Here is a 20,027-nt window from a genome sequence, read left to right on the forward strand (position 1 = left end):
TACATCTTCTCCCGTGACTAAATCTTTGGTTTAGGTATTGTCCTAAACAAATAGACAATCTTATCTAACTTTTAAATAAGAGACTTGGTCCTCGGAGGTCTGGCTTTGAGCACGTATGTAACTGAATGCATGCGGCAGGAAAGGATCATATTATTATTATTTTTTATTTTTGAAGTAAAAGGGATCAAATTATTAAAGTCTGAACTTAATTACTAACGAAGAAAAGAAGAAAGACCTTTTTTTTCTGAGGTTGACCAAATTTTTGTAGAAGACCACCAATTCGTCTGGTTTTGAGCTTTTATTGAACAGGATTTTAATTGCTACAGTTGAAGAGAAAAGTAAACAATGGGCCTGCCTGCCTCCTGCTGCTTACCTACTCTCTGGTTTCGAATTTAATCTGTTTTTTTTTTTTCTTTGACCCAATTAATCTGTAGATGAAAAAAGTGTAATTAGCTGTAAATCCAGTGCTTAATAAGGATTAAGATGACCAGTTCTTGGTCAAGTGGTTTTCGAGTTCTCATACAGTCTAATCCAAGCAGCAACATAAAACCATGAGATCAAACGTAGCCATTGACAGTTGGGTTCGATCCATATGATATCATAAATTACAACAAGAACTACCTAAGATTTCAACTGCCTAAATCTTGCATGCGATGCTAACAGGATCAACGTCGAGTAGGGTTGTGATCGAATGGTTCATTAATTTTTGTTCTTTTATTGGTTGCAAATTTTGAACGTGATTTACTGCTTTAGGATGTAGACTTTAGAGTTCGATTTCGAGGTTTTGATTTAGGACCCCTTTTGAAACAATGTGCAAAGTTCTCAACTTCATTTAGTTGTCATTGTATGTATTCAGTGCCAGTATTTTTAAATGGGGTCATAATTTTGTAGAGGCTTGTCGAGGGCAATTGTAGGAAACTGTTGGGTACTGTTGAACACTGTCAAGGCTTGTCAAATTTGGCATTTATAGAGTACTTGTTGTGTATGATAGAGTCGCACATAAGAAGAGATGAAAAAAAAAAGATGAGGATAGAAGAAAATAAAATTAGAAAGAGGAGGTTGTAATTTAGTATATAGGAGTCAAATACAAATACACACAAATATACATAGGAATTTTGAAGTTCTTAGGGTCATGAGCAACGAATGACCCTATGCTAGCTCCACCACTAAATGTATCACACTACTAATTCTATTAAGCACTAGCCATTATTTGTCCATTTGGGAAAAATAAATTATGTATTATGAATGCAATATTGTCACACCTTGTCTTGTTTTATCTCGAGAGATTTTTTAGTTGCTCAGACTCAGAACAAAATGTAGTACATCATATGTCACAATTTAAGTGAAAGATATTAAAAATATGTCCTAAAATTAATAGAAATTAGAATCATTGACTGCCTAGGAAATGTAATGCATTTTGTAATGTACCACTAATTATACTATAACATGTAATGTACCACTTTGTGTTCTGAGATACATAAAAACCTCTCGTGTATGTTACCTCTTGTTTAAAAGATTCCAAACCAAATCATTGACTGCCTAGGAAATGTCATATTTTTTTAACAAAAAAAAGTTTAACCTATTATTATCTGCGATTCTGCATGCATCCAACATATATGCCAACAAAGTGTGGCATAGGACTATCCTCCATTGTTATCCCTCCCAACCAAAATGAGGAATGATTAGAAGGTTCAACTTAATTAATCAGCTAAGCGAGTCAAATCTACTTGAACCTTGTTCTATGCGATATCCTCTAAGGGGTGCAATTTAGGTTGGATCAACCAGAATCTGCTTATGCCCACTCGATTTCAGACTATTACTGACCGGACCTCAACCCTTTCATTTATTGGATTGGGTTGGTTTGATGCATTGCCGTCCATGTCAATCAAAACCAAACCCGATTTTGAGCCGAATTCGCTCATGTGTATATATTACTTCCCCTCCCTTTAATAATAGTAAATTAAAAAAAAAAAAAAAAAGATTGACTATACTTGGAGTTTATTGTCGATTTTCATCCGGATAATGAATGACATTGCTACTTTTACATTTATCTTGGTTTAAGCTTTGATACATCTTGTAATTTAAATAAAAGTTCGCTCGGTTGAACCATTAGAAATACTCTTCAAGTTGTTTGCTTTAACTTTTGTGTGGATGGTGATGTGTTATAAGATTGAACTCGATAAAGTTGGCCAATCTGAACCCAATTAGACTCAAACTTGACTAAACTCGCATGAACTTGAACCCAACCCAAACTTGAATTGTGAAGATTGGGTTAGAGTTAGGTTCACCATCCACCACCCAACCAAACCAAACGAGTTGCACCCTTAGTATCTTTATAATGGTTCATAATATATACAATATAAACTTTTGGGTAGCTAGGCATTTAATTTATGGGCAGTGATTTCAACACATCGTTATTTTACTTTTACATACTTCTGTTAATTTTGATCGTTAATTTTATTTTAATTGTTCAATCTAACAGTTACAGCTACATAATAAAAGAGGTGTATGAATTGAGAAAGAGGGTATGAAATTTATTTCTCTTACCTTATACTTTATATATCCACTAAAGTTATATAATTATCAAGTGATGACTCCAAGATTTTTTGAGGCTATGCAATTACTCTATACTTTATATATGAACTAAAATCAGTTAATTGTATAATTATAAGCTAAATTATATTATTTTTGGGGTATGCAATTTACATTATTTCTATTTTTAGGGCTAGTGTTTATTCACAAAACAATCTCGCAAGATCAACAGGTTAGTATCTTTATGTGATTTTTTAGCTCAAACTCACATCTTTAAATTGTGGCTGGTGTTCAGATTTTAGGTGGTAGTTTTTGTATTTCTTGTAGTTTGTGCACATGGAAAATAATTATGAGATGAAAGCCCGACGTTTGTTGGACGTGACTCATGCATGGACATTGCAAGATCAAATACCATTAGAGGGTGGTGCAGCCTTTTCCTCGTGGTGCCTTCCGTTAGTTCTACGACTTGCAAAGTTAGGTCTTCATGAGTTCTTTCTTATTGATTTGATGTGTGTTCTCCGTGGCAGAGAAATTATAATGTACTTATGACGGATGAGTTTATAACTATGAAGCTGTGATGTTTCTTTTAAGGTATGCGCGTGTGTGATCGTTTGATTACTTGTGTGATGTTTTTTAATAGATTTAATTTTTTTTTAAATGCAAAACAAAATAATTGTTGTATACCTAGCATCATGAATACAATATATATATAGACACATATTATATATTGGGAGCAAAATGATCAATTTTAGTACTTTGATTCATTCTTTGTCGCTAAAATGCAACGTTCCTCCGGCATATAGTTCAATTAATTAATCTGATTTTGTATGCTATAGATCTGTCAATATGTGGGCATATCCTTGTAGTGGAATCTGGTGATGAGAAGTACTCGCCATCTCGGAGCTACAAAACAGCAAACGATATTAAATATGATCTATTGACATTATCCCCATGGTCAGGTACCAAGCTAAGAATTTGTGAGACTAATCAATTAGATTAACCGAGTTCTATAAATTAATTTATCTAAATTATGAATATATGTTGAGAAAGTCGTCACTGACCAAGTCATGGTAACTAATTATGCCTATACGTACTAATATATATGTCGATCGACGAAGCGTTTGAAAACATGGGGATTTATCTGCAGGCCCATTACATGCTTTATGTGCATTTTAATTATACGTGTATTTAAGTACTCTTACATAAAAATTAATTTATTTTCTTAATTGATAATTAGGAGAAGAGAGTTGAAAGGAGTGAATACATAGCTCATACAAGAGGACTTGAAACTGCTGAACAAAAGAAGTGGAGGAAGCTTGGTTAAAATATGTTCAAGAAAAATTACTACTTAAAAAGGGGACGGAAGTGATTTTTACGCTCATTTTTTTACTAGATTTTAAGTATGCAATCCTACAACAACTAAGATGTAGTGCCAGAGTCTAGTTTCTAAACTTTTTACGAATTAGGTTTTACGTATATTTTTGAACGAACTTCTTCCAAAGTAAATATGTAAAACCTTGGTTCAAGTAGTGGAAATGGCATGTACACAACTGATGATATTTATGCATCACATGGAGAAGTTGATATCATCTCATGTGCTGCGTTGTTATCTTCTTGTTCTTGTCCATCACTATGAGTGGGAAGTTATGTACGTAACGTATAATCCATGAAGTAACGTCAAAAGTCTAGCTCTACAAATGGCAACAAATAGTGCTCATGCGCGTTGCATGTCTTCACTGTCCACAGGATGTAAACCCTAATTTACCAGCAGATACATTGAGTTCTTGATGAAAACTACTCATACGCGTCTAGCTAGGTGTTGTGCAACATAGGATCGATCCTTGGAACTTACTATTACGTACAAATGAAGTTTAATATGGACGGATTTACGAAGCTGTATGGAAATTAAAACTGCACTTTCTTCAACTTAATTGTCTGATTAATACATGTATTTAACTCAACTAAATTTGTACTTTTTATTTGTTTTTCTTTCTTAGTTTATAACCTTTGGCTTTAGTTAGGTCTTTTGTCGCTAAAAATCATTAATTAAGTACTCTTACTCACCGTAATTATTCTGATAGAGGGACATTTAGCAAATGCTGAGGGCATCTCCAATGGAAGATGCAAAGGTTTTTTAAATTGACATTTTACATTTTTGGTTGGCCGGAAAATACTCTAATGGCACGATGTAATATATTTACATATTCAGGAGAAGATATAAATAAAAATGTAAATTTACATCTTTTGGAGGTCGCCCCGCCAACCAAAGAGGGAACAATAAATGAAATTCAAAATTTACAACTCTCCTATTGGAGTAAAATTAACATTTACACATCTCAAAAATGTAAAATGAGACGTGATTAATGTGACTTTTACATCTCAAATTTGTATCTTTCCATTAGAGATGGTCTAAACCAATTGAAGAAAGTAGAATATGGGTCAAATTTCCATACGCGATCAATGATATTAATCTATGTATTGCTACATATAATTTATATTCTCTCCTCTCTACCCAACTAGTAGTTCACATACCTAATTGTGTCTTAATCAAGTGTTAGAGATCCCATGTCACATTTAGATTGGTAATTGGCTTCTGTCCTTTTCCGTTATGCGTCATGGGCCTCGTGGCTTGATGTAGATGGCTTCTGTCTTCCTATAACTCCCATAATCCGTGACGTTTTGCAATCTTTGACAAATTTATAAAGTGATGTTTCAGGTGGACTTTATTAGTAAAGAACGCAAACAAAACATGGGAAACTTCCTTTTAACTTCAAAAGTGGATTCGTTTCTTTGTTATGTTCCCTTTCTACTATAATTGACTCGCAGAATACAGATTTGATCCCATCGAACCATTTTCTATCAACGAAAAATTATTGAGCGGAACTAAAATGTAAGTCATATGATGTATTATTGATTAAAAAAATATAAAATAAGTGAGTGCCGAGTGCGTTTGTTTATTCTTAGCATGTAGTATATATTAATGATGTCCATGATCAAACTGTCGAACGACCCGTACTCCCTAGACTAAGATGGGATCCAACCTGGTGCAAGTTTATGGACGAATGAATTTTGTTTGCTAATTTTTATGAAGTTCAAATATATATGTTTTCATTCGTGTACACATTAACTCTAACATGTTATAAAATTGGTGTATTGTGAATTGTACACTGCGTATAGTTGTGCTACGATCTAACTGAAAAATTACAATATATGCACGTCCGGATGTACATACTACATACCCTAAAGGTGGAGTATGTCATTTTCTGTCTTATCAATGGGTAAGTGGTTGAAAAAAGAATCAAGCCATAGATACGCAGCACAAATTTTGGACATAAGGAGTTGTCTATATATATTCCTTCCTGCATTGTCAGTTTCCAAGTATTCACCCGACAACATTAAGCAGCTTCTATGGGTCTTTGGGTCTTTGCTCTGTGGTTTGCTATTGACGCTTACCGCGTAAAGTTTTGGGACAAGAATGGTCCAATCAGGCCACATGTAATTGACTCAAAATTAGAGATTGATCATGCAGCCGGAGACCAAAAGATAATGTGAGACTGTGCAAGGGGTCAATTAAGCGACGTTACAATTAAAAGTAATAATCTCTATGCAGGGAGAAGTGCAAGCATGCTTCCTTTTTGGTGTGTGTAAATTTCAAGCATTCAGATTCTTGAAAACGACCCATAACGGGTGACACCTAACATCCACATTTGCTTAGGTGACCTAATGACATTTCAAACCGTTTGTTTTTTATATACAATTCTGTATTGGAGGAGAAGAGAATTGAACACGCGCGAAACCTTGGATTTATCGGGTAAATTCTCGACTAATTATGCACGTAACGTATAATCCATGGAGTAACGTCTAAACTCTAGCTCTATTAATGGGAACGAATTAACAAAGTTTTCCCAGTGCAGATACTATAGTGATCGAGTACTGTAGACCCTCTTGCATTCACATTTAATTACATGGAGTTCTTGATATAAACTACTCATAGGCTTCTAGCTAGGTGTATATGTATATAGATGATACGAAAGAGAAATTAAGTATATATAGGTGTACAGTTGTGCAGCATTGGATTGATCCTTGGAGCTTACAATTACGTATAATATGAAGTTTAATTCGGTACATCGACTACGAATTTACGAAGCTGTATGGAAATTAAAACTGCACTTTTTTAAACTTATCTAAATTTGTCCTTTTTTTATTTGTTTTTCTCTCTAGTTTATAACCTTTGGCTTTGGTTAGATCCCCAACATAATTGGATGTTAATCAAGTTTTGTCGCCAAAATAAATCATTAAATACTCTTACTCACCCTTAATTATTGTGATAGAGACTTGTGATCTCTTATTAGCAAGTTCTGAGAGCATCTCCAATGAAAGATGCAAAATACTTTCAAATTGACATTTTACATTTTTGGTTGGCCGGAAAACAATCTAATGGTGGGATGCAGATATCCATATTCACAGAAAGATGCAAATTTACCTTTTTTTTTACATTTTTTTTGGAGGTCATCCCGCCAATAAAAAGAGAGAAATGAAATTCCAAATTTACATTTCTCCAATAAAATTATATACACTTCCAAAAATATAAAATAAGATGTAAAAGTGATTTTTACATCTTAAATTTGCATTTCTTGGAGATGCTCTTAACCTATAGATGGTAATAGAATGGTCAAAAATCAAAACGCGATCAATGACATTAATCTATCTATATAATATGTATACCTAATGGTGTCTTAATCAAGTAGTGGAGACCCCATTTCCCATTTAGATTAGTAATTGGCTTCTTCCCTTTTCTGTTTTGCGTCATGGGTCTCGTGGCTTGATGTGGATGGCTTATGTCTCCCTTTAACTCCCATAATCCGTGACGTTTTTGCAATAGTTGACAAATTTAAAAAAGTGATGCATTAGGTGGACTTTATTAGTATATAACGTAACAAAACATGGGAAACTTCCTGCTTTTAACTTCAAAATGGATTTTGTTTCTTTGTTATATTCCCTTTCTACTATAATTGACTCGCATAATACGGATTCGATCCCATCGAACATTTTTTATTAACGAAAAATTATTGTGTGGTATTAAAATACGAGTCTCGTGATATATTATTGATTCATGAATATAAAATAAGTGAGTAATGTGTGCTGTGGTTATTCTTAGGGTGTAGTTATATTTAACGTACACGTACTCCCAAGACTAAGATGGGATTCAACCCGGTGAAAGTTTATGGACAAATGATTTTTTTTTTTTTTGCTAATTTTTATTGAAGTTCGAATATATATGTTTTCATCCTTGTGCACATTATAACATGTTACGAAATTGGTGTAGTGTGAATTATATACCGCGTATGGTGCATGTCATTTTCTTCCTATTAACGGGTAACTGGTAGAAAAAATGATCAAGCCACAGATACGCAGCTAAAATTTTGGACATAAGGAGTTGTATACATATATTCCTTCCTGCATTGTCAGTTTCTAAGTATTCACCTGACAACATTAAGCAGCTTCTTTGGGTCTTTGCTTTGTGTGCTGTGCTATGGAGGTCACCGCGTAAAGTTTGGTGACAAGAATGTCCAATCAGGCCGCATGTAATTGACTCAAAATTAGACATCGATCATGCAGCTGGAGACCAAGTGATAATGTGAAACTGTGGAAGAGTCAATTAAGCAACGTTAGAATTAAAAGTAAGAATCTCTATGCAGGGAGAAGTACAAGAATGACCTGCACGCTTCCTTTTTGGTGTGTGTAAATTTCAATTATTCATACTCTTGAAAATGATCCATAACGGGTGTCAACCAAACATCCACATTTGCGTTTGCTAGCGGACTTGTGTGTGAATAGTGCATATATATACCTTGTATTGTCACTATTGACCTAATTACATTTCAAACCATTTGATTTTTTATATACAAATCTATATTGCAGGAGAAGAGAATCAAACGTGTAGGGCCCCCACTTCGGAAGGGTCCCCAAAAAAATTTTTACATCCTGTAATTAACATATAAATAACAAAAAAGTAAGTAATATCATAATTCTTTTGTTAGTGCAGTGGAAATGTTGGCTTCATTTTTCTTTGGGGTGTTGAGTTCGAAACACGAAGGTGCCTTTCAATCACTAGATTTTTCTTGTTTTTCGAATTTACTACCAATCCATTTGTCCAAATGCATATAAAGTTATAAAACTCAAGTCTTTAAACCAATTTCTCATTCTCTCCATTTCTATTGAATGTTTAAACCATCATATGGTCTTAAAGATTGTACTTTAAGGTAATCAAAACTTTGAATTTCTATTTTTCTTTTCAATAACTTTTTATTCAATGGATTATTTTAATATTCAATTCGTTAGTATGATGTTGATTTTAGAAGAAAAAAAAAACACAAGAGAAACAATTGGCGTTGAATTTATTATACTCGTCAATCAAGTTTTATTGTTATTTACTCTCTTGATCATCAAGTTTTATTGTTCTTCACTCCCAATCTTAGAGTCTTGACTGCAAACATATAGTACATTTGTGTCAAAAACGTGAATCGTGTAATGTTTAAGTAATGTTTTTATATTTATCTTTTTTCGATATTAATTTTTAATAATATTTGATGTGAAAATAGAACTTTTTATGCATTTAGCGAATTCTTTTTTATACAAATCAATATATAAATAACCAGAGATCAGAGAATTTTAGGGCCCCACTTCGAAGGCTCACCTAGGGCCCCCAAATTCTTAGGGCCGGCCCTAAACGTGAAATTGTGGATCTATCGGGTAAATGTTCTTAACCAATTGAGCTATAAATCCTTTGATATTAAAACCTCTTTCTTTTGAATTGAAGCTGGTCAAAAAAGTATTAAGTTGAGACGCAGGCAAGGAAATGTTCAATATCATAAATCATAAGAAAGTACTTTCATCCACCCTTTGATGGATATTAACATTCACCTCTTAAAAACCATGCATAGACATGAACAGAGCCTTAATACTTTACCATTGACGTAATTAAACTGTAGACCATTTTCTTTAAATGTTATTAATATCACATTTATATAATCTACCTGCAAAACAAAAATAAACTACCTATTGTATTAGAAGAAAAATGCTAGGAACCTACATGGCGGAACATATAAATATAAATGTGATATAATATACCTTCATTAAAGGAACGAATTTGGAGAGAAGAACACAAAAATATCACCCATGAAAAGAAGAGACAAAAAAGAGAAGGATTGATAGAGGGAATTGTTTGGAAGAAGGAAAAAAGGTGGGATGAAACGGACTGGGGGTTGAGGTGATTATATGGCTATAACTAATCCTACAATTAAGGGATTAGTTAAACGACAAATAATCCCATAATTAAGAAATTTTGTGTATTTATAACAATTCGTAAGCCTAAGGGGTAAATATGGTACAAACCACAAATAAGCATACGTGGAATCTTAATTATTGGACCTATTTCAATGAAGTGGACTAATTCTACTAATGGCTCACAAAATTGGATCTATATCAAGTTATCCCTATAATTAATATATTGATTAGTAACGCCATTTCTAGCCTTTTAACTCAACAATTTCTACACGCACAAGGTGAGCATTAAGTTGGGACCCACTGAAGAAATTTCTTTGCAAGTTTGGAATATTTTCAGAATTTCACAATTATTTTCTCTTAACGCACAGAATGCTTGAAACATAGACATGAATGGGGCCCTTAGGTCGAGATCCCCACTTCGTGAAACCAAAAAATTTTGAGCTAGTGGCATGTATACCATCCAACAGCTCAGATAAGACCGCATAGCGCAGTTGATTAGTGCGTTTGACTTCGGATCAAAAGGTCGCGGGTTCGACTCCCACTGTGGTCGCAAGCATATGGTTGGCTCTACACAAATGCTCTGTATTTCTTTAAGCATATGGTTTGCTCAACACAAATGCTCTGTATTTCTTTTTGACAGAGTGAAAATTTACAAGGACGGGAATTTAAACTCGAGTGTAAGTGGTCGGGCACCCTAAACCCTCACGAAATCACAACATAAAAATATTTAGTTTGGCTAACAAGAAGAGCCCGACAGACTCAACTCCTGAGAGCAAACAGATTCGAATGCATCTGGTTCTGTTGATTTAAGGACAACTGAACCTCTGATAATCTGATGGCAAAGGATCAAACAATAAACGAAAGCAAAATCAGCATTAAAATTCTGGATCAACGAAATCATATTTGGGATAGCGCCTACGTAACGTAGATAAAATTACGGAGAGTTCAACATTTTAAACTGATGTCCTTGGAATACCATATAACGGGTGAAACTCTCAATTCCCTTCAAATCTGGATCCATAATCATGCCTTGATTGCGTACTTTCTCAATGGGTAGTACATCTCCTTTTTCTTCTCCCTTTCTGTCTTCAAAGATGCCTACAAAAAAAAACAATTTGACAACCGAATTAGGATAAAAATATATTGCCAGAAAACTTAACATCGATAATTATTCTGACAGCTACAATACTGTGGAGCGGGCTAAGCAAGGGTAACCTACAGTTCATGTTACGAACGAGAGAAAGGTGGAGAGAGAGAGAGGTGGGCAGTGATAGACAAAACAATGCAGCAGTTCACATACACCAATAGAAGTGGAGCTCACTATGAACAATACAATAATGCAGAAATAGAAGTTAAACCGAAAAACTCCATAGAGCAAGGACAAGCTTAATAAATCTAAATAGTTGCCAAGAAGAATTGCACAAGTACTGGAATCAAATAAGATCCTGGTCAAAAAAATAAATCTAATCGCAAAACCATATTAACCAGATAGAAAATAAATTTGTATTCAAGTAAGTCTAACTAGGAAAATCAAATAGAAGAAATGGTCTCCAATATGATTGCAAACACCAACGAAGACTAGACCTTGAATTTCAAACAAGAACACATAGCAGCCTAACCTGAGATAGAGATTCTCTAGCTCCACTCCGTGTCATAAGTAAATGTGAGCTTATTAGCTAAGGTAGATTTGAGATGGCGCTTCTAGTCAAGTCAATTAATTGCGGGATCATATCGAAAAACCATTAAATTTTGCCTTTTCATTTTAACCATGAACAGGCCAAACCAAAGTTAAACAATTGAACCTAGATCCTAATGCCAAAATGGTATACGAACTATTGAATTAAAAGAATAAAACATCTAACATATACCAACCCATATTAACTTACATTCATCCCGATACAATTAGTTTCGGTCTCTAAGACAGTCCGTTTACTTATTTCTCACAAGACACACGTCGATAAGCTAATGTAAAAATGTTAAAGGGGTTGTCAACAAAACAAAGAAATGCATATCATATTCAAGCAAAGGAAAAACATAACAAAAGTATACTCGTAGACTTCCTACATAATCACAACTCTTAAACAAATGGGCAGCTTCCCAAATCACTACGCAGAAAAAATCAATGAAAACCGAAATCGGGTTTTACTGGGATGCAGATTAGCCGTACCTGGTGCTTGGTGAGACGCCTCCTGATGGCCCTGGTCTTCTTGGGACGCAAATCGAGGGGAAGGAGCTTCTTGTTCCTGTAGACTTCTCTAAGAGCCGCCTTTTGCTTCTGGGACATCACCGTCAACACCTGAGCGATCGAAAGCCTCACCACCTTGCTGAAATCACACAAAAAAATAAAAAAATAAAAAAATAAAAAAAAAACCCCAAAAAATTGAACAAAAATTCCACGAGTCAAATCAATCAAAAAAAATTACAGAGAGAGAGAGGGAGGATACATTTTGGAGAGTTTGTTGGGGGCTCCACCGGTGACCTTGGCGACCCGGAGAAGAGCGAGCTCTGCTTTCAGATCCTTCAGCTGAGCCAATAGATCTGCCTTGGTTTTGTGCCTAAGCTCATGGACCTTAATCCTCGCTATTAAATAAATTTTTTTGTAAAAAAGTTAAATTAGAACGACACAGATTCGATTTCAGAAGAGATTAAACGAGGAAGATGAGAATTTAGCAGATCGTACCCATTACTGCTGCAGTCGGTGTTGCTCGCTTTGGAAGAAGAAGGTGGAGACGGGAAGTGTTACCCTAGAACTTGGCTGCAGTTTTAATAACCATATGTTTCTAAAACCCTAATCCGTAGTACTATTTGATCTTTTCACCATTAGATTTGGGCTTCAAGTGATTGTGGATCGTTGAGCCCATTGTCCATTTGGGTCCTTGAAGTGGATATGGACTTGGGCCAATCGGGTCTTCAGCTCTATTATCACATCCCCTTTGGAAGGAAAAAAACCCTAAATTAGATGGACTTTTGTAAGATCTAAAGACAACTTACTAAGGAACTCTTTTAGGCTTAATGGTTAATGAGTTTAACCCACATTTGTAGACACCAAAGTTATAATAAACTTTCCATTGTTGTACTCAAAGTTAGATGGTTGATTGTAAGGTGTTGATAGCTGAAGTGTTTAAAAACATTTAAATCTGGACATAAGGTTCAGCGTTCAATTTCCTGGTACACAACGCTTCTTGCATATAACAAAAAATTATAGATGGCAGCAATAACCTTTTTCCATATCAAACTTTGATAGGTATTAGACGGTAAGGCAAATGATGGTAATGAATGGTTGTGTGATTGGAAGATTCAGGGACGACATTAATCGATTTTCAAATTAAAAAACAAAATGATGAGTTATGACAATTTCAGACACCATTTATAATAAATCTTACATGTGTTTTAGTTTTCATGCATTTTTTTGTGATTGAGATTGACGCATCCCGACCGAGATCAGAGCGTGCTGGCCGTCACACGGAGGTGACGTAACCATGTGCACGTGCGGAAGCTAATAAGATAGTAATATAAAAGTACGAATAATTAAAAACTAGCATACAAAGTACTAAAACAAGTGCTAGCGTAAGTGAGACACAAGTTCAGAGCAAGTCTACAGCAGTCCAAAAGAAAAGATGCGACAATAGTACACCCGAAGGTGACCCTACGCTGGTGAGTATCTGTTAGAAAAGCCGGGAGAACCCTCTGGGAAACCACCGAAACTGCTAAGCAACTAGAACCTGGAGGGGCGCAAAACAAAAGCGTGAGTGGGCAAAAACAAATCTTTTCTAAAACCATTTAGTAAAATACATTCTAACCCCTCGCCGTAAAACCTGTATACTTCCCAGAAAATAAACATATATGTATGTATTGATATGCCAATCATGCTCAAGAATATGCCATGTCAGAATCTCATAATGGAAATGCAAGTGCTCAGGTATAAATCATATCAATAACATATAAACTGGCAACCGGAGTCACCTAACGTGACCTGTACGGCTGCATATAGAGCTCAAATCTCAAGTCAATAACTGAACCTGCCCACGAGTCGGAACCACCTAAAGTGGTCTGTACGACAAGCCTGGGTGTAATACATATGTACGCTCTAGTGCTACGATCACGTGAAGGCTGTGCGAATAATCGCGGGTCACCTACGAGTCGGAACCACCTAATGTGGTCTGTACGACAGGACTGTGCGCCTAACTTGGATCCAAGCTGAGCGTGTGGTGCGGGAGGTGAACATCACGTGAAGGACTGTGCCCTACTCTGGGCGGGAGCACTAACACCGGGGATGCAGGTTATGAGCTCTCTAAGCATCTCAAACTACTACTGAATATAAATATGGATAACACTTACCTGGCACTTACATGTGCGTCCACAGCACCCAATATGCATATGCATATGTATGCCACTACTAATGCATGCAATGATGCTCAAACGATAATAATATGGTGAATGGCATAAAACAATTAACTCTTTTTAATTAATTTCTGGGAATATAAATGTATATAGGTATATACGGAAAACCAAAAGCCCACTCACTGGTAAGTGGAAGGGTCGTAGCCCCCCTGCCTCGAGTGACCACGCTCGTCCTCGGGATACGTATCACTTATACGCGAAACAACTACAAAAACATTAATTCTAAAGCACATAACCAACTTCTCGTAATAACTTCTCATACATTGCTCAAATTGGACAAATGAATATACCAACGTGCTCTACACAACCTCAGGATCACACCCATAATTTTAGAAAAAATTTTCTCCGCCGCACGCGCCGGCCACGCTGACGGCGTCAACTGACGCCGTGAGGAATATTCCGTTATTTCTAACGGATTCCGTCAACAGTGTCAGGAATATTCCGTCAAGTCTGACGGAATATTCTGTCTCCTTCTCCGGCGACGTCGCCGGCGCCGGAAACTGGAAAAATTTTCTAACTTCGTTTTCTCTCTCGTTTCTCAACCATTTTTCACGATTTTTACACCAAATTGAAGCCTAGGACTAGTAGAACCACGATATACTACTTTTAAAGGCTAAAAACCACGCGATCTTACCCGTGCAAACTATCCAAAACCGGCCAACTTCGAACCAGGCGATTCCGACGTCCAAATTCTTCCAACGAAGCACTCCGAGGCTCCTTGGGACCTCACCAAGCTACCTACGAGCTTCAAAATCCCAAAAATGTGCTAGATTAAATTTGCATGAATAGTACTCAAATCGGACCACCTCGAATCGACGTGAAAACGTTACAGTTCTCACCTGGAAATGGTATGGTTACACTCGCACGAGCCTCACGAGTTCGAAAATGTACTTGGTTCCTTCGATCTGTGAACGTTTGAGTGAGTTGTGTGTTTGTCCGTACGTTTATGGTGAATGGGAAGGGAGAGAGAGACGCGAGACAGAGACAGAGAAAGGGATAGAGACAGTGAGAGTGAGAGTGACAGTGTGTGTGTGTGTGTGTGGCCCAACACATGCCACACCACACAAAACAACCAATAATGTAACGAAAACGAACTAGGGGTAAAAGTGTCATTTCACACGCACGTTTTAGGTAATTTCGGGACGGGATGTCACAGAGATTCAGTGAAAATATTTTGTTTTTAATTTTCATTTTGTATATTTTCCTTACACACTCTATCTATCTTCATTCAATTCTCTCTTGTATTTCCTCCCTATCTTTAAGCTGAAAAGAAAATCTAAGAATTAAAAATAAAGTAGTTATGAATTATCCTAATTAAGAATAGAGATCCTGGACTTGACCGTTCAAAAAGGCTCAAGAATGTTACTCCATATATACCAATACAAAAAGATAAATAATAAAGGTTATAAAGTTATCAACAAAAAAACAATGGTTGAGATGAATTACAAGCCTGTATTTTATTCGGCTCGTTCTGTTCAATTCCTAGCACTGATTACACAATGCTGGGCAAGGAAAATTGAAATGCATTTTTGAATCTTTTTTATCATAAAAAGGTGAACTATCGTAACTTTATCACCAGTTGTTTCCATTTTTAAGGAAAAAAAAAAAAGTTGTCTGCAAATAAAAAAACAAAAACAAAGCATAAGATTGCATGCTTGCTTGGGTGATTTCATTAATATTCACAGGAACCCACGAAGTTGCTTTTCTGAAAGAAGACAGACATTTGAACAATAAGAAAGAAGATAAACAAATTTGCAGTAGTCACATCAAGGATTCTCTGGTAGTAATCAGCTTACTCAGTTTTAAAACAAAACTATACGTAAAAGCAAAAGATACCTTACAAAAAGAAGGAAATTTAAAACAACTAAAGGCGCTTAGGCATTAACCCTCCCATTAATTATGATGAAAGGCCCCATCTTTAATCGCGTGATTATAAAACAAAAGGCACACAACATATTACAAATGTTTAACCACGTGATTAGAAGGTCCACATTGTAAAAGTCAAATATATTTTGAGTTATAAAAACGGATGAGTGAGAACAATGTTGATGTGATTAATATTGTTATTAATATTGTAGCGAGTTAATTCTGTGAGCGTAATTGAACTCAAATTCAAACCATGAATTGAAAACCCTAAATTTCGAAGTTGAAAGAATATGTTAGGACACGATTCCAATATCTTGTAAGCCAAGTATGCACCTGACCTTCCTAGTGCACATCTGTAGTATTTGATTGCCCTTAATTCCCATCATAAAAATATAATAAACACGAGAACATTTGTTTTAGTAGTAGTCTAGGTTAATTTTTTTTTGTTTCCCTTCGACTGTACGAACAAAAACAAAACAATAGCATCAAGAAGTAGGATGATTCAAATGTTTGATTGTCGTGTATCTCCAACAGTACTAGCTAAATTTTTGTTATTGTAACTAGCCAAATGACTCAAATGTTAATTTGGCTAGCCACAACTTTCAACAATATTTGCTATTTTAACTTACGTTCTTCTTTTGCACGTGGTTTAATATTCTAATGAATACGGTGTTTGGATTTCCATGTGTACATCCCGAATTCGAAACTCTCCCTCTTTTATGTTCACAAAATCAAGACAGCTCGTCATTTGGCTAGCCTGTCGAAGCCTTCTTTTCCTGTAAGCTTTCCATGGAAACTAATTAGAAGGAAATTCATCTTTGCAATTCCCAGCTAATCAGAAGGCAGCGTTGGTCGTACTTGTGGTTTACAACTTTTGCATCTCCATCTACACAAAGATGTCGCCAGAGGATTGGGGGTGCAAAATGCACTGTTTTATGGAACACAAGCCAGCCATTTAGCCCATTTTCCATGCGTAATCATTGCAAAGTGCCTCACAATTAAATAACAAATAGTACCAGCTAAATTGAATTAGGATCAAACATTCTATGTGATCAGCAAGCACTTATAAGCAATGCTGTATGGTAAACTGCAGCAAAATTGAATTTATATTTGAGGAAAGCTAACAACATACCTTTTTATTTGAATCTTTTCATTTTACTTTTTTGGTTTTATTTTTTTTTATTTTTTTATTTTACAATGTTAGAAGATGGTTTGTTTGGACTGTCTAATTTCTTGTTCATGTTTTAAGATTAATTCTATTAAAAATTAATCATATTTCTAAGAGTTATCTAATACATAGAAACAAACTATGTTATTTAGTTAAACACTAAAAAAATTTACAACGTTAATCGAACTATTAAACATTTTTTTATTAGGATGATTTCTTGAAGAGTTGATTGGCCAATCCTTAGAGCACTTCCATCGGTGTGGACGTGCCACCAGGCACATTTTGGTAAAGTCCCCCTCAACTGAAAGAAATTTTTTATTGTATCAGAGTACAAGTGCTACATTATATGTTTTTATGTAAGTGATGACAAATTTTATTTTTGAAGTTATTAGTTTTTTAACACATATATCACATCATTTGTATAGTAACATGTAATGTACCATCTTGTGTACCGATCACATTAAAAATTCTCTCCTCAACTGGTGCCCGGGCGAGTGGTGGAGCCCACGGAGCCCAGACAGCTTCCTAGGCCATTCTGGGACAGGCAGCTACCCAGGGTGGTGATGGGGCCGGCTGACGTCAGTGAAAGTGGCCCAGACAACGACTGTTTAATCTCTAGCAGTTTGGCAAACGGTCCAAAATTTTCCAACTTCTAAAATTAAAATAAAATACAAATATGTTTTAAAAATAAGGAAAATTAAAAATATATATATATATATATAAATTTAAAGACTCAAACAAATTGTAAATATATTTTTACAACCAGCCAACCATCTTCTTTACTCTGTCACAAAAAATAATACAAACTTCTTTTTTGTATACAGTTTAATTAATTAATTATGTAACTTAGTATTACAGTTCAGTAATATTCCTCTTCACTTATAAGTGAGATGTTTTAGGTTCAATTCTCGTCAAAGGCGAATTTGAACCACATTATTGTTAACTCATTGTGAGGTTAAGTCCATCCCTTCCTCATTAATGTAGATAATATTGTTTGTTAGAAAAAAATCTAATTATACATTACATAATAATAATAATAATAATAATAATTACCTCGACAATGTTTGAACGGGTAAAGTTGCACAAAAGCAATTACTTTCATGCAATGAATACTAACTGCCTAGGCCTCCTATCTCTTGCATAGGGGTAACGGGTGAAGTTGCTCTTATAGATTGAGCTATGGTGAATATAAACCAACAAATTAAAGGATTTAATAGAAAGATTCTTTTGAAATAATAAGAAAGATTCTTTTGAAATAATAAGAAAGATTCTTTTGAGCTGAGGATCACATGCAGGTAGATCCAATGTTGATGATTTAATATGCAAGATTAAAAGTGTTTTAAGCCTAAGTTGTTAGATTATCATTCTTTAACCCACTGCCACCTTCTTCCAGTTACATGAATTTGGCATCATTAATTCAACCATTATTGACCATTGCCTTGTCGCTTATTCCGGAATTAGGGTAACATTTTAAACTCCAAAGAATATAATTATTTTGAAGTTCCTGATTGTAAGAAGTGGACATAAGTTTACAGCCTTTCAATCTTGTTTTTTTGTTTCAATGTCTAGTTATATCAAGGTTTTAAAACAAAATAAAAAAGATGCATAAAAATTTAGAGATCTAGTCCAATGATGCTTAAGGCTACTAATGCTTGATTAGCATAACACCTACCTTGGAAAAGAAGTGTCGAGTAATTTTCTTTTAAAAAAAAATTAATTTATAAGATTCGAACTCGAAAATTTCTTCAACAACGTAGAACAAATGTTTAGAGTACAAACATAAAGCTTCACAATCACATTACTTGTTTACATTACATATCCGTTACACCATTTTTTTTAACACAACGTTGGACACATGTTTTTGTGAAGCCTCCTAATGTATTTTAACGATTTAAATCACTTATCTTTTAGAACATCATTAATAGATTATCATTCCAAAAAGCTAAATAAATCCAAAACTGTTAAGACATACATTTGTAATGAAGAAAATGGACAAATACAGTTCAACAAAGAAACTCTAAACCCTAAATTTAACTCTCATATAGTTTCAGATTTGGGTGATTTTTGGTAACCATAATCTTTGAGGGTAGACCTAAAAGATAGACGATTTGGATCGTTGAAATACATTACAACCTGTGTTAAAAATATTATAAAAGGTATACGTCTCATCATATCATATCATACACACACATACATATATGAGAAAACCAAATGTGATTCGCGTATATATATATATGAGAAAAATATCATACACACATACATATATGAGAAAACCAAATGTGATTCGCACCCAACTAGCGCCAACCATAGGCATAAGTATTCTATATAGCAAGAGTCAAATGTAAAACAAATGTTCTTAAAAAATGAATGATAGAAAACATAAAAGTAAATAAAAGAAACAATGATGTACCAATAATAGAACCAGCTGCATGCTACCTTTAGAGAAATAGCTGAGCTAGCTCATGGTACGAGTAGTAGTTGTAATCATACCACATAAGGATGAACGCAACTTTAATCAAATTACACCTTTCAATTAAAACGGAAAATAATATTTCCAATAAAAAATTTCACAACTTTAAACTTTGAAGACTATATTAATTACATATCTTCTCATTTTCTTAAGTACTATCACCTTCTCTAGCATTTCCAAGTGATTTTCTTTTGTCACCCATTGATAATGTATCAAACGTCTATTAGACGGATGATTCACTTTTAAACATGGGATAAAAGTTTATTAGACGGATGATCTCTAAAATCGTGCACTGATTGCAAA

At 34.8% G+C, this 20,027-nt stretch overlaps 1 protein-coding gene and 1 non-coding gene across 2 annotated transcripts; one reads left to right on the forward strand and one right to left on the reverse strand.

The window, feature by feature from the left end:
- Window positions 1–10,295: 10,295 nt before the first annotated feature.
- TRNAR-UCG (transfer RNA arginine (anticodon UCG)) lies at window positions 10,296–10,369 on the forward strand. The gene has a single exon. It is a non-coding gene; the product is annotated as a tRNA-Arg (tRNA).
- Window positions 10,370–10,586: 217 nt separating this feature from the next.
- Window positions 10,587–12,602, reverse strand: LOC137742745 (large ribosomal subunit protein uL29). The gene is made up of 4 exons (XM_068482687.1): window positions 12,500–12,602; window positions 12,264–12,399; window positions 11,987–12,143; window positions 10,587–10,917 (listed from the first exon to the last, which is right to left on the reverse strand). Exons 1-4 carry the CDS (start codon window positions 12,501–12,503, stop codon window positions 10,843–10,845), a joined length of 372 nt encoding a protein of 123 aa, XP_068338788.1. The 5' UTR covers window positions 12,504–12,602; the 3' UTR covers window positions 10,587–10,842.
- Between the last annotated feature and the right edge of the window lie 7,425 nt (window positions 12,603–20,027).

This window comes from Pyrus communis, chromosome 8 (assembly GCF_963583255.1).
Source record: "Pyrus communis chromosome 8, drPyrComm1.1, whole genome shotgun sequence".
NCBI lineage: Eukaryota > Viridiplantae > Streptophyta > Magnoliopsida > Rosales > Rosaceae > Pyrus > Pyrus communis.